Source organism: Condylostylus longicornis, unplaced genomic scaffold (assembly GCF_029603195.1).
Source record: "Condylostylus longicornis isolate FDR11 unplaced genomic scaffold, ASM2960319v2 ptg000023l, whole genome shotgun sequence".
Classification (NCBI taxonomy): domain Eukaryota; kingdom Metazoa; phylum Arthropoda; class Insecta; order Diptera; family Dolichopodidae; genus Condylostylus; species Condylostylus longicornis.
Genome location: NW_026577992.1, coordinates 2,188,862 through 2,205,384, shown reverse-complemented (window position 1 = coordinate 2,205,384; position 16,523 = coordinate 2,188,862). Strand labels below are relative to the sequence as shown.

Here is a 16,523-nt window from a genome sequence, read left to right as displayed (position 1 = left end):
GTTTAGCTTTGCAATATTAATATAATTTGTATTTTAGTTTTACCAATATTATTTTTATGCGAAATAGGATAATTGAATATGCGGGCGGAAGATACATTTATGTGAAAATTGGTAATAAATTATTATACAATTTTTGAAACTTAATATTTTGTAATCTTGTAATTATATTTCTTCATTTTTTAATTAGTGCTGAGTTTTATTACATAGTGAATTAGCAAAATTCTAGATGTTGTATGGTTACTTCCATCTTATTGAGATGAAAAATCAAAGTCACTTTCATCAGTAGTTGTAGGCTGTTGCTGCTGTTGGGTTTTACTACTCTCGTCACTTGAATCAATAAAATTTACTCGTTTTTTTTTTGCGTCTGCAGATTTTTCTTTAGTTAAAATAGGCTTTACAGATTTTGACTGACCTTTTGGACTACTGTTATTTTGTGGAGCTGTAGGAGGAGGAATTGGACTTGGTTCGGGTTGTTGATCAACAACGGGCTTGTTTTCTTGCACTAGTGATTGATCTTGTATAACACCTTGTTGTTCGTAATTTTCTGTGGGAACATTCTGCTGAGAATAATCGTATTGATTTGGATCAATTTGATTTTGCTCACTGGGATACTCCTGTTGATTGTATTGTTGATCTGAATAATTTGGATCCTGATATCCTTGTTGACCATAGTCTTGTTCAGAATATTGTTGATTTGGGTCATACCCTGCATATGTGCCATCACCCTGCTGCTGATAAGCGCTGTAGTCATATGTGTTAGGGTCGTAATCGGTTTGATAATTGTTATCAGGTTGATAATTTTCATATTGATTTTGTTGGTTTTGATCGTAGTTTTGTTGATCATACCCTTGGTAGTTTTGCGTATTATCATATTGTTGCTGATCTTCTTGGTATACATTGGCATTTGATTCAGTAGGTTCTATATAATTTTGGGTTTCAGGGTATATTTCCGGATTATCTATATTAGGTTGAATGTTTGAAGGATCTGCGTCACTTTGATATTGATCTTGTCCACTAAAAGTGTCTATTTGAGTTTCTGCTTGCTGTTCATAATTTTCGGTATTTGCAGAAGGCGCATTATCATAATCAAATGTTGGTTTACTGTTTATTTGGCTTTTTTCAACTTCTGGCGTTTCCATTTTTTGTGAGAATTCTGGAATGGTTTCTTGTGGTGTCGGTTCATATTCCTCCAATTTATTTTGGGAAGTTTCTTGAAGTTTAGGTGTGATGTTTTCCCTTATAGCAGTTTCTGGCAGTCTATTTATCTTCGGAGAATGTTCCATTAGTGGCGTCGGGGGTATGTTATGTTGTTGCTTTTGAACGGGCTCATTTATTTTAAGTTTTTCCAAGTTCACGTTTAGATTTCTTTGGTTGGGAGGGTCTATTTTATGTTTTAACGATTTTTCACTTATATCCGACTTTTCTATTTGATTTTCATGTTGTTGAGGAGCATTTTGAAAGCTTGATACTTGCGGTTTAAATGTGTCCATAACTGGTTTTCGACTTTGATTAGTTTGTGCAAGAATTTCAGCTGGTGTTTGATGTTGCCTTAGAACTTGTGAGACTCCATTATTAGAATTACCTGAAGACATCGAAATTTCTGGATTTATGATGTCACCATAAATATCATTTTCAATATTTTCAAGCTTCAATTTTTCTTTCTTAGCAAATTGAATAGGTGATGGATCCATACCTGATGGTTGATGTAATTTATATATATCAGCATCAGTACGTTCACTTTTCTCAACATTACTTTTAGACGAAAGATAGTCAGGTATTTGAATCTTTTTCAGTAATGCTGGTCGTTGTTTTTTATCAGCTGCACTGCTATCATCATTATAATGGGGTGGTGAGGATAAGTCCGGACCATTTTCAGGATATGCTGAAAAACTTGATTTGTAATTTTTTGAAGGTAACATTATCTTATCACTATTTGATATTACAGTGCCATTCGCACTGCCTATTGTATCAGAGGCTGGAATAGTATTTATGTTTGGTAAATTTGATGTAGAATTCTGTCTGTTATATTGCTGATGCTGACTATATTGTTTAGATGCTGGAACTTCTGCGTATTGTGGACGTTTTAAATTATCACCTTGTCTTTGCATATCATCACCCAATATCTGGGAGGATTCTGTATTATCAGAATTCCGGTATGCATTCGATGTTCTCTCGCTACTAATGTTTTTACCGGATGATTGCATATCAGAAAACCTTGAATATGGTTGTAAGGGTTCTCTTTCACTTACTTCTGCCCTGGAACTATAATTATCTTCTTGTTGTGGTTGCTTGAAATTCGAAGGCGCAGCAACTTTACTCTCCACGGAAGAAGATCTAGAGTGCGAAGATCTGGGGACGTATCGACCTCCAAAGTCGTTAGTTGGTGATACAGGGGCATATGGATCTAGATATGACTCTCTATGACTACGAGAATATTGTTCTTGATTTCCATCAGGTTGAGATATATTTTCGTTTGAATCACTGAAGGTTCTCATACGATTTCTTAAATTTAATTTTTTTAGCAGATCTAAATCATCTTCGGTAGCTTTAGAATAATTATATTCACCTCTAGTAGCCCCTAAAAGAAAATAATTGTTTGTAGGAAAAATGCTCAATCATTACAAAAACAATAACTCACCGTGTTCATTCACATTTTTTTTTGAAAAACTTTTTAGAGGTTGGTCCGCAGCATCGTAATCTTTAAATGTTCTTTGAATGGAAGGTGAGGCTCTGTGTGAAGCTATTGTATTATCTATATCCGGTTTGTTTTTCATGTATCCAGAATTGGAATAAGAGTGTTGTTTTCGTGGACTACTTGTTACGTTATTATTTTGTGAGAAGCTTGGATAATCCCATGCCTGTTGTTGGGATATGTCATTATTTTGAATTACTTTTGTTGGATTCGGATAATTATACAATGCAGTCCCTTTGTAAAATTCTAAAGGGTTAGGTTGCATATTGTATGGAAAACTATTATAAGATGGAACGATATCCGAACTTGCTATGCCTATAAAATTTGGATTCTGAACTTTAGTTGTACCCGGATAACTTTGAGTCATATAATTCCAATTATTCATTTCCATTGGCATCGGTATAGGTTGAATTGGAGCTTGTGCCCTGGGACTAATATTAGCAGGTGGTGTTGCTGGAATAGTTGTAATTGCTGGGATATTTCCTAAACCAGAGGTATTTTGTGAACCTAACATTGTTGCTGGTAAGTCTGGTATTTTACCTTTTGATTCCAGCATAGGAGTATAATCATGTGGCTGAGTTAGAGTCGGATATTGATTTATTGGCAAAAATGAATATCGGGCTGCTTGCTGGATTCTAAAAGCCTGCGATTGTAATAATCTGGCAAAATAAAGTTCATATTGGCGCTAAAAGATATATCAACTTTTATAACAAGTGTAATTCTTTAAATTTGAAATAAATTTCACCTTCATTGCCTTCAGTCGACTACTTCTTTGTGCTAATAATGCGGCTTGCTGATCAATATGTTCAAGCATCCGAATAATTTTTTTATTCCTTTCATTTCGCTCTCTTTGTTTATCCAAAAATTCTTCAAATTTAGCTCGGCTTCTGGCTTTAATCGATTTTTCACTTAAATAGTTTTAAAAATTTCAATTTAGAAATGTAACAAAAAGAAAAACGAAAATAAAATAATAACAAAAAAACATAGTCATAAATTTTATTCTTTGTCTTGCAAAAAAACTTATAAAAACTTACTTCTCATTCCTTTTCTTTTGAATTTTTTCAAATTTTTCTTCAAGTTGCTGACGCTGTTCTTCACTGCAAAATTAATAAATTTTAGCCATTGGAAATTGTATCGAAAAGCGTAAAAAGTATTTTAAAAAAAAAATTTTTACAAAATTTGTAACATTTATTTTGATGTCCGCAGTAAAAAACACAAAAATTAAAGATAAAATAAAATTTATATTAAAGAATTAAAGATGTTGTGGAAAATCGTAGTTACAAAAGGATAAATTTTGGTAAAAGTCATGGTTTCATATTTGTGTTAAAGTTGATTTTCAATAAGATAATAAGAAACTGTACTATTTAATTTCAATTATTGTACTACTTTTATTTAATTCGTAAGAGAAAATATGTTGAGGTATTCAAAAATTTAATTAAAACTAGTATTAACTTTCATGTTCATGTTGCGACTATTATTTTTTCACGATTGACATTTAATTCAGTAAGAAAATTTTTCATGAAAATATAGAGCAACAAAATAAAAATCTCTATTTTTTCATTTAGTAACATAATAATGTAAACGAAAACATCTCGGGGCAGTCAAAAATCTTTGAAACAATTTGTGTCTCTTTGAAGTGATTTTGCTTTATTAAATTCAGTTATTTTTAATTAAGAAACTACATTCTTAATATTTAATTCAATTATATTGAAATTTTTTAATTAGTACGACAAATAACACATTGCTACTTAGAGAAAAATTTAAAGACAATCTTTTGTTTTGGAATATTTTACTTATCCTGTAATATTACGCTACATGTTGCAACTACAATCGAAAAATAATGAAAAATAAGTTCACGGTGGTATTATTAATCCTCAAAAATATTTGAACATAATGAAAGTAACAATGTGCAGATTACAAAAATAAAATAGAAAAAAGAGAATAATAAAAATGTTCATGATATTTTTTACCTTTTCGCTAGTTTTTGTTGAAGTATTTCCACTTGTAATTTATAATTGTCTAGTTCAGTATGTTCACTTTTCGGGAACATTTTTGCAGGAAATGCGGATGGCATAAAAATAAGAAGTTCTCCAACTAAAAATTAAAAAAAAATCTTTTAAAATTAAAAATAAATTATTAATTTTTTTTTTTAAGGTTTTTTTATTTTTCTAAACATAAGTTTTATAATAAACAGGTACCATAAATAGTTTCGTCTAGAAGTGTTTGTGGTAAACAATTCCATATAAGCACGTACATATATTTAACGGGGCGTGTTATTCTTAATGTTTCATAATACTTTTAATATTGTAACTAAATGAATACTTACACTATACACAAGATAAATAAAATTTGAATCGTGTAAGACTCTCGAATATTGTTTATAAAATAGAAATTGGATGATTTTTAAACTACTAAATTTAAAGAATTATGAAAACATGGGTTAGTTTGCAACAAAAACTTATAAATAATATTAACACATGAAACTTACATGTAAAATAGAATAAAATTTAAAAATAAATCATTTGTTTTAATTCTTTATGCTCGTTTTATCAACCGAGTATTCAAACTAATTGTTATTTTCAAAATCCTTCTATATTATATTTACTTATTCATTCCTCTTTTAAGGTTAATAATCGACTTAACTGGTTGTATTGTGAACAAAAACCAAATATAGTACAAAATACGACTAAAAAAAGGCGACTAAAATAAGGCTATTTAATTAAGTGCAGAGTTTTTCTCAGAACTATATTATATTTATTTCTGTATGGTTAAATACATTGAGAAAAAAAAGCAACAAAAAATGCTAAATAACAAACACAAAAAAAAAAAGCAAAAACAATTTCGAAATAGAAATATAGTAAATTTTTGTGTTTAGTCCTTTTCAACTACAGACGTACACAAATTATTAAATAATTGATGTGTAGGAGTTGTAAAAAATAATTATAAAAATTTTATGGTCAGAATATGAAAATATATGAAATACTATATGAAATTTTTGAAAATTTTTTGGGCCCATTGAAAAATTTTAGACTCGAATTTAAGTTTTACCTTAACGAGTTGTAGTTTTTAAACAGAAAAATATTCTCTTTTGTCGTAAAAACCACTTTGTGGTTCCTTTAGTTATAAGATTTCCTCAAAGTTTTGACACTTTGTGTGCGCTGGAGTAGGGCCCAGAGTCGACCATAATTTTTACCACCCTGTACATTTATAGCCGTAAAGTCAAAATCAAATGCTTAATTCAAGAATAAATTAATTTTTTGTTATTTAATATGCATATTTGCTATAACGAGTAATTTAATCCTTAGTATACGGAATTCTTTTTGACTTATTCAGAAGCTCCTTATAGAAATATGAAGTTAAAAAACTAGAACTAAAACCAAGCCTTTATATTTTCCAATAACAAAAATAAAACCTAAAATGTAAATATAAACATTACCTAAATTATATAAAAATAAAACTATTTTTACGCATTGTCAAACTTTCATGTCAAAAATAAAATTATACTTTTATTTTATTGTTTAACCTAGATTATAATATTTAGATATATTATTTATAGAAGTAGAATACAATCATTTAGATTATGTAGAACCTACATTATTCTTGGCAATGAAATTATTTCATTACATAGTTTTTACAAAATTTTTGCTGTTTCTTTCGCAAATATTATAGACAGTCACATTTAATCACGTGTTTATAATACAGACAAAAATATTTTTAATAAAAAAAATGTCCTAGAAATTTTTTGTTTTATGTATTTAAGGCATATAATACTACAAGATTGTATATTAATATTTATATGTACAATCTTTATATAAAATGTCATTATTCTCTCATAGTTTTTATAATGTATCATGTTTGTTTATATACATAAGCAATATGCGGGAAAGAGTTAAATTGCATATACATACATACATACATGCTTAATATTTTTGAAAAGTTTTATGAGATCTCTATGATTTATATTGATTTGAAACAATTAATTACAAAATAGTCAAAATCAGCTTCAATTCATAATCATAGAACTGAGGCACACATAAAAATTTGTATATCTTATTTAAAGATATACAAATTTTTATCAGTTTCCGTTTAAAAATGTTATTCAATAACAAAAGGATTGAAAACTGAATTTTATATCATAAATATTAAGATAGTATATTGAATAAAATTATTTTTATTCATATTTTCATGTTGTCTTAAAATACGTAGCTATTTGAAATATAAATATTATGCGTCAAGTGTACACATCGAAGTTCTAGTAACTTGTACCTTTCGCATAACTTTAAATTCTTTTGAGTTCGAACCACTTTATCTGGTATAAAAACGAAAATTTTTAAATATATGATTAAGAACGTATGTAGATAATACATGTATAAAAGTATGCAAGTATGTATGTAATACATAACTATTAATTACATAATAAAACGACAATATTTTTATGATTTATAACTATAAATTAGTATATATACTATTTAGTTTCTATATTGTATTTATTTATTTTCCAATTGTATTTATAAATAAACTATGAAAATTTAGTAAATAATAAGTCTCTCAGTTACCAAATTACAAATCTGCTAAAATAAAAAAATTGAGCCTCAAATAAAATGTAACTGGAGTTAAGAATCAAAAGTAAGAAGTTATATACCATATTCTAAATTCTTATAGCTCCATTTTTTGCCAGGTCTTTGTACTCAAATTCATTTAAAGCAACTTTGTGCTCAAATATCTCTAGAAAACTTTAATAACGACTTATGATTGTCTCATAATTATTACATTAATTGTGTTTTCGCACCTTCTTTCGATGCCAAAGAATTTTTCTAACCAAAAAAATTTATAAATGGGCTTTTAGAAAATAATTCGCATATATGAAAATAAACTACATACTCGTAAAATTTAAATTTCACTAGGAAAACTAAATAAAAATAATCACAACTTAAACACTTACTTTGGACAAACTTCTATATTGAACGGATTAAGTATCCTATGAAATTAATCTTTTAATCACTTGTAAAGATAAAATATAAACTAAACAAAAAAAAACACAAATATAATTTCCACTTAGTTCATAATTACTAAACGTGAACGAACGTTTTCGACCCTATAAGTACAAACAAACAAAATTATTATTCTTTAAGGAGTTGGTAATTATATGATCACGTCTGTAAACAAATTGATGAAAAGTATGGCAGAACAATACAGAAACAAAACAAATAAAAATAGTAAATAAATAGCTGAAACAAAATAAGAGAAACAACAAAAACGCTAAACAAAAAAAAAATAATAAAAATACTGTTATGAATCAACCCCACTTATTAGGTTTATTTTTATTTTTTATTTTGTGTGTTTCTATACATAAAGTGTATACTATAAGACAGGTGGTAAAACACCTTTACACTCATTTTATTTTTAAAATTTCTAATATTCTTATTGCACCCGTAGAATTTCCTGTATGTTATTGCTTCTACCAAAAAGTAAAAAAAAAAAAGAAATAAAAAAATAGTATTAAGCAATATGTTATTCTTTTAAGTATATATTCTGTGTGATGTTGTGTGTATAGTACCTATCATGATTGTATGTATGCCCACCTGATATGGATACAGGTAAAGGTAAATATAAGTAACTTAATATACATAGGTGTATACGTGCATTAATATAAAATAATGCGATAGTAAATGTGTAAGAGTAGCTATACAATTTATTGTACATACACCTGATTGAAAGGTACACATGTTCATTTATATGTACATAATATTATATATTTTATGTTTCTATTATGAATGTGTGCAAGTACATACATATGTATGACTACATATAAAATAATAATATATTCATTGTGAATTGTGATTTTTATGTTTGTGTCGTCTGTTATAGCATAGCAGCAGCATTGTTGTTTATCAAATCGCACGTATATGGGTTACATTTTACAAGTTTTATCACAAAAATAACTGTATAGAAGAAAAGAATAACTGTTAAACTATTGATTTTTATAGGAATGTTATTGTTTTCTATTTTTTCTTTTTGTTATTTTGTTACAAGTTGTTTCATCTATATTATAATATACTTATATATACACCATGTATAGAATTGCGAATATATTATTATTAGAATTCAAATAAAAGTAATACGACTTCAATGTTAGTTGGTACCTTAGGTACTTTCTAAATTGGGAAAAGAAAAAAGAAAAACAAAACAATGCATTTTTATAAGGATATAACAAAATTGAAATAATTTTATTGTTTTTTCTTTTTTTAAATAAACACACATGTACACACATAAATGTACAATATTATGTACATTCAAAATATTTTTGTAGGTCAGTGCAATTTTTAAGTGCTTCCTTATAACTTATGATTTTTCCATTATATTTTTTCATTCTCACATCTATTTTTTTTTTTTCGTTTTTTTCTCTTATTTTTTAATTTCTATATTTTTTAAATTTTTTATTATTTTTTTTGAAATTGCATAAAACTATACTTAACACTTCTACTATTTTTATGTGATATTATTTGAGTGTCCTTAGAAATGGGACAACAATGCTTTTAAAAAAATTTTTTATATTATTTTTCGCTCAATATTTTATTTTATTATTTTTGTATTTCCTTTCTCTTGAACGACGAGAATATTTTTATTATTATTATTATATTGTTCACATTGCTATATATACATAAAATATGTGTACATTTTCAATTTGAGTAGAAAATTAGAATTATTGCCATATTTTCATAATGTACATACATATATGGTATATAAATATTTAAAAATGGTATACTTATATAAAAATATTGCAGTTGGGAATTTTTTAAGTACGAGTAATAAAATATAAAAACAGAAAACGGTAAACACTAACAATAACATAAAAAATTTAATGCTTTTCTTTTTTTTTTGTTACATTTTGAAAAAAAAAAGGAAATTAAACCACCATTGTTGAATTTTAATTTCAATGAAAATTTTGTACAGGTACTGTTTTATTTATGTGATATACATAGTTGTACGTTTATTCAATTAAAAGCATCTAACACTTTGTAAATTTTATAAAAAATATTTTTAGTTTTTTTTTTTTACTTTCCTTTTTTTTAATTTTTTTACTAGCTGTAACGCAGTTAATTCCATTAAAATTACAACGGTTACTAAATTTGTGCACAATATTTTTGTTTTTTTGTTTCGTAAAGTGTAATAAAGTATGTGATACAAAAAAAAAAGAGAACAAGGAGAAGGACTAAATTATTATTGTAAAATTTTAAATACCACTGTTGCACAATATTAAATTAATAAAGCTGAATGTGAATAATTTTTTTTGTCGAATTAATTTTTTTTTTTTTGGTAGTATTTTGAAATTTTATCGTTCAACTATTTTAGTTGAGCAGCTGAAATAAACTAAATGAAAAAATCTATAAAAGTTTGTTTTTGTGTTTCAGTTTTTTTTTCAAAAGTAATTTTTAAAACGAAGAAGTCAAGCAAAACAAATATGATTATAAAAGAAGAATTTTAATAGTGACTAGAAAACTAAAATTCAATAATCGTACAGGGTACGAAATGGTACCTTGATTGATTTTCTTTTTTTGTTTTTCATTTTGTACAGGAAAAAGATACTTTACGTTATCTATATACAAACTTGCAGAGAAAATTGAAATGTTTGTAAATTCTGTAGGTATTATAATTTGAATATATCAATTTTATTCTAACAGTGTTATGAGGTTGATTTTCAATCAATGGTTAGGAAAAAATTTGCTTCACTTTTAGGAAGAAACTTTATTATTCATAACTAAAGAGAATCCTGTCCTTTGTCATTGAATTCAATTGCTATTATAATTATGTTAATTGAATTGAATAATATTTTTCTTAGACAACTTTTATATAGGAATGCACATAAGCAACATTATTGTTGCTTTAGATAAGGCTATAACAGAAAAGGTAACATTTACTCACATACTGATTTGTGCCACAGAGAGACATAACATGAAATTTCGAGTTGGCGAAATGTCTCCAGTAGTCTTAATTTAGGATTTTCATTCAGATTCCATTTGCGTTAATGTTTATAACTCAATGGTGTGTGATGCTTTATTTTAGCTCTTATTCTATCAGCCCATATATAAAATAGTAGTAGGAGTAATATTTATAATTGTAAAAGGATTTATATTTCTATTAAAAAATATAAAGTTCAAATCCTTGATATGTCAATGGTAAAAAAAAGTTGTAGCTGTTGATACTGTGTAACAAAATTTCCAATACTGAACAGTGTTCCGTTTAAAATCTATACTGGAAATTTTTGCTGAATAGATAGTAGTTGTATCACAAACCCATAAAATTGAATCATAATACCTCACCAAGGAGACCTTAATGTAATCTGTGCAATTGGAATTATTATGGACTCTATTTTTTTGTACGTATGTATATTATCTGCCTTGCTTAATAATTTTAAAACGATTTCATAATGAACCAAAAAATTACTACTGTTATTATATTACAGGTAGAGTAACCTATAATGTAATAAAATATAGAATGTCATAGATGTATCGAAATGTAAACAAGTAACACAGTGTAAAGTGGAAAGTACAGCGTACATCTGAAATGATTACGTCGGTTTTTTTTTTTAATAATGGAATTTAATTTTGAAATTAATTTTTCCATTTGATATTGAATGATCACTAACTTTTTTAAAAATTTAAGAATTTCAATTTATTATTTGATATTTTAAATTCGTGAAAAATTTTAAGTTTCGTGCGAAATTGTCGAAAATTGAGTACATACAAAATTAATCTTAAAATTAATTCTGCCAAACATATTGAACAGAATTGCAGACTTTAGGTAACGATCCTCCAAGTTTCTTACTTGGAATATATTTACCTTTATGCCAATATTTCAGAACACTGATATTAATTTGTATAATATTTTTAATTTTTTTTGTGTGTTTGTGTAAGCTTAAGGTAACTGAAATGAACTCTTCTTATATTACGAAATGTTTTCAAGCAAAGAGAAAATTTTAAAATTTGTTACAATTCGTTTTGTTCACTATGGATACAAAAGATATCATTCTTGGTTGCAATGAACTAAAACTACTAATTAAAGTTAAGCACAGAAAGAAATCGTCGCGTTATTATATTATCTAATAGGTTATCGAGATTATACTTTTGTTTTTAATACCACATCACGGGATTAATCCTTATATTTCAATGAAATTATTACCCTTATTTTGTATACTCTTCAACGTTTCTTAATAGATTGACAACGTTTTCATTCTCGATTTCCTAATTTACTTCTTCAATACTTTACTGAAATTAAAAAATATTAGTAAGCTGCCCGTATACCATCGAAAACATAAGTACCTAAATTTAAATAAAAATAAATAAACTCAACAACACTCAGTCTATTTTTACAATCAAAAATTTCAAAGCATTTTGTACAAATTTCAAGAGCTTAATATTATATTTATTATTTTATTCTCTTCCGAAAAAACTGAATTTTTTTAAACCCTCAATTTGACCTTCAAATAAAATTGTAATTATTAATCAATAACATGGTAATTTGTGAAAAAAGTATAATAACGGAATTATTCAAAAATGATATATACCAGTATGCAATAAATATTTTTCAAATCCTTACATATACAATATGTACATTATACATATTATACGTAATGTATATATATGTATATAAGTTATAAATTACCCTTATTTAAGAAAATATAAATTGAAATGGTATACGTGTATAGTTAATTATTTACAAGGTCTCTCTGTCTAGGAAATTTTTATTCAAATTACTTATTATTTCTTTTTAAATATGCAAATACAATGTTGTGTATATTTATTTACATGAATTTACAAATTATTTTTGTTATACATATTAGTATTGTTTAATGTTGTTGATTTTAACAGCGAGTTACTTACTATTTAATTAAAGGCGAATTTTCGAGATATTAAAGAGAGTTTCTTAGTAAATATAAAACGTAAATAAATTCTTTGTATAACAATGAAAGGATATTTTCGATGTTTTTCCGTATTCTGAGAATGAAAACCTGTAAAGTAATTAAAAGGAACTTAAAAATTGGATTATATTCGGAATATATTTTTTATTGTAGAATTTGGAGAATTTTCTTCTGGAAATTTTTTTTCTTCTTTGTAATGAATACAATTTAAAATTAATGTAAGCTTTAACTGGAATATTAAAAACGGGAAGAAACTTAAAATAAAATCCTTAGTTATATTATTTAAGCTAATACATGTATATTGTAAAATAATTTATTCATAGTTTTTCTACGTTGCTTCAGCACATTTTTTCCCGTTTTTATTTATTTATAATAATGAAGCTCGCGAAGTTACTCTGATGAAATTTAAGTAAAATTTTGAAATTATGATGTTGAACATAATTATGGCATAGTGTCTTAAATCTATATCAACTTTTGAATTGATCAACCTTTGGGATTTATCAGGCCTCGAGAACTGCACTTTTTAGTCAGTTACTTCATATATCAGGCCTGTTTTACATTTTTGATTGCTATGAAAAAAATATTCAACAGATTTACTGGAAATTTCATTATAAGCTTCGCTCGACCGTCCGCGAAATCACCTAACTTTTGGAAGAAATCAGGCATCAGCAACTGGACGTTTACTACAGGGCAAATACACATTTTTGCGTACATAAAAAGAAATAATCAATTGAAATTTAATATTTAAATTCTTCGCATTAAAACAATGAACATATAAATTTTTTGGAAATATCAGAGCTCGGAAACTGATCTGAGGGCCGATTTTACATTTTTTACCATATCTACGGAACGAATTGATGGAATTTCTTGAAATTTAATATTTGAGTTCTGGTTGTTACCGAAACTAACTGGTAAGCATTTCAAGGAATTCTGGTAGCACAAAGCGGAACTCCACTAAGAGTTAAATCTACATTTTTCTAGGTATGTTAACTATAAGCTTACTAATGCCCTAAAATTTGGAAAGAAGGTTATGTGCTACCCACGTCAGATTTTTGATGAGATTGACATCGAGCTTGTTTATAATAGCTTGGTCATTTTCAAAAGTATTCTTCTCATAATATAACTGAGGAATAATATAAAACAATTTATAACTAACATTAAGATATTGATCAAAGTTTTAAAAGAGAATTTAACCGTATGATGTGATTTAAGTGAATTGGGAGTAAAGGAAAAAAATAGGAAATTTTCTTAAATTCTTGCATATATTACGGCGCATTTTCCATCTACATTAAAATATCAAAAAGTTAAAAGATTACCTCAGAGTTTTTTTTCGATATTTTTAGTTGTATAAAAATATAATAATTGTTCAACATCAATACAAAAATAATCTCAAAAAAGAAAGTCAATAAAAGGTAAACATATTATTTTTTTTAGTTTTTGTTTTTTCCCTCACGGGGACCGGGGACCTTAGACCCTCCTCACGTCGACTCATAGGATTTTTTGTGATTCCCATCCCCACCTGCACTAGCTCTATACCTAAGCCCCTGACAAATGGCAGTACGGCAGCCACATCCAGCTGCGAAATCCTCCCCGGGGTCACAAAGACCACCCCCAAACGAAGCATCTCAGTAGCAGGCGAGCAACCGCATCGCACTCACACAGTAAGTGTTCCATGGTTTCATCCTTCAGGAATAAACGGCAGACTTCGTCCGCTACCCTGCCCATCCTTTTCAGATGGACCCTCAAGAGGCGGTGTTCAGTGAGAACACTCACTAATGTCCTCAAATTTGAACGACTGAGCATAGTCAAACCACGTCCCCCCAGTCCCAGGGGATGCACAAATTTCTTAGAGTGCGACAGGTTCAGGCAACCATTCCAGTGTTCAACCCTGGCCCAGTCCTCCCATTCACTCAGGGCACAATGAAAGAAGCCGCAGCTCCCTCCCTGACAAGCCCATCAGCTCTCTCATTCCCGTCCACGCTTAGTGTCCTGGAACATCACGTCCACCCACATCAAGGTTAATTGGTTGTACCAAGCCAGGACGCCAAGGGTGTCCATGCATTCTTTCAGCAGCCTGAATCCTACTACATCAAACGAGAGGACCTCAATAATAAATATGCTGCTCACCGCACACACCCACGCCCACATCTTCCCTGGTTTTGGATACATCCGTATAGAAGACCACGGCCCCAAGGGTTAATTGTGGTCCCTCGCCCCGTACCAGATCTGCTTTTATGGCCTATAGCTATCTTATGGCTAGATCCACAACGTATGGCCTTACTATGTTTCTCTCCCTCAGATCAAAATCCAAGGGTATCCCTATGTCATGTAAGCCACTGATTTCCGCAATAATGTTTAGATGGCCCCTAAGTTCACCCAGTTTTGGCTCTCTGTATTATCTTATCCGCAGTGACTCCTTCATAGCCTCCCCTCTTACGTGAATATAAAGCGGGACCTAGCTCAAGAGAGCCTCCATCGAGGCCGTTGGGCATGTGCTTAGGGCACACGTTACGCCAAGGCATGCGAAGCGCTGTAATCGAGAGAGATCAGCCCGTGCCGTCGCCTGCTCAGCTTTCTGCCACCATTTGACAGAAGAATAGGTTACAATTGGTCGAACAATTGTAGTGTAGGTCCAGTAGACCATTTTAGATTTAAGACCCCTCGTTTTTCCATATAGCCTCGTCGAAGCCCATAGAGCCCGGGCGGCCATAGCTGCGACTCCATCAAGACGAGGCCCCCAGTTAAGTCGTTGTTCCAGGAATACTTCCAGATATTTGACCTCCTTGGAAGGACCAATGTTTGTACCCTTCAGGAGCAACGGGCACAAACCACATTTCCGCCGCCTAGCAAATGGTACAATAACTGCCTTTCCAGGGTTAATGCCAAACCCTCTACTTACGTCCAGTTCTGTATGAAGTTCAGGGCACCAACGTTCTCTCTATCTCCTGAGCGAGGCGGTGCAGGGCAATCTTGGTAGATATTCCCGCCCGATAGACGAATTGCTTTCCGTGTAAAGGTGAGATCGCCTCGAGTGTGGCACTCATGTGCACATCTAGCCTCTTCTCCAGCAACTACAAGAGAAACGATGTCGGACTTATTGGCCGGTATGACTTTGGGTGAGTATCAGGGCGATTGGCTTTGGGTATGAATACCACCCTCACCCTCTTCCAACTCTGTGGAATTTGACCATAGCAATAGCTATGCTATAGCTAATAACCAAGCTCCCCTGCAACATGCCGGGATAGATTTCATCTCAACCAGGGAACTTGTAGGGCTTGACGGACTCTACAGCCCACCTGACCCTCTCCCCGACAAAGATTCTTCCAGACAGCCTCCTAACCCAGCTTCTCGGCACCCAGCTTCTCGGCACCCATCTGCCCATTGGGTTGAGCTCACAGTTCTCGTGGGATTCTGTTTGCCACAACTCGCAGTCCGAAAAGTTCGTCTTGAGGAGAATCATTGCGGATTTCCCGGCATTGTCAGTGAAAAAACCATCGTCCTTCCGGAGCATACCAATGCCATTCGCGTGATCTTTAGAAAGCGCCCTAAGGAGACGAAAGGCTGCAGGGACCTCTTGAATGTCTCCATAGAAGGCTCGCCATGTCTTCTTCTTAGATCTGCGAATCTCTTTATTGTATTCTGCGGAACAGTATAAAGTTTTACTAGAAATAATTTTGATTTTCAAATGAATTTTAACGAAAAATTAAGATGCCGATTAAATGAAAAATTTTATGTAATAAATTCACTTAGTTTTCGTTTATTCGGTATAACATGTTAATAGGAGTAAAATAGGTACAGAAACTACGAAGCCTTTTTAGCACTTTTCCAAACATTTTTTGAAAAAAAGTGCTTGTTAGTTTCACTCTATCCGTCCGTCCGTCTGTCCGTGTGTCTGTTTACAAAACTTCTACA

General features: G+C 29.9%; 1 protein-coding gene across 3 annotated transcripts; it reads right to left on the bottom strand.

The window, feature by feature from the left end:
* Positions 1 to 241: 241 nt before the first annotated feature.
* Positions 242 to 9,651, bottom strand: LOC129606986 (myb-like protein AA). Of its 3 annotated transcripts, XM_055517656.1 has the most exons (7): positions 9,609 to 9,651; positions 4,663 to 4,786; positions 3,727 to 3,789; positions 3,438 to 3,600; positions 3,233 to 3,377; positions 2,639 to 3,175; positions 242 to 2,578 (listed from the first exon to the last, which is right to left on the bottom strand). In XM_055517656.1, exons 2-7 carry the CDS (start codon positions 4,764 to 4,766, stop codon positions 249 to 251), a joined length of 3,342 nt encoding a protein of 1,113 aa, XP_055373631.1. In that variant the 5' UTR covers positions 4,767 to 4,786; positions 9,609 to 9,651; the 3' UTR covers positions 242 to 248. The 3 variants fall into 3 exon arrangements, with proteins under 3 accessions (XP_055373631.1, XP_055373629.1, XP_055373630.1); XM_055517654.1 differs by having other exon boundaries at positions 2,639 to 3,377; XM_055517655.1 differs by lacking the exon at positions 9,609 to 9,651 and adding an exon at positions 5,181 to 5,199 and having other exon boundaries at positions 2,639 to 3,377.
* Positions 9,652 to 16,523: the final 6,872 nt, after the last annotated feature.

Bases quoted from the DNA above. Each gene is read 5' to 3' on its own strand.
- LOC129606986 (XM_055517654.1), bottom strand. From the start codon at position 4,766: ATGCCATCCGCATTTCCTGCAAAAATGTTCCCGAAAAGTGAACATACT. The intron at 3,790-4,662 runs GTAAAAAATATC...TTAATTTTGCAG, and splicing joins CAACAAAAACTAGCGAAAAG to TGAAGAACAGCGTCAGCAAC. The intron at 3,378-3,437 runs GTGAAATTTATT...TATATCTTTTAG, and splicing joins GTCGACTGAAGGCAATGAAG to CGCCAATATGAACTTTATTT.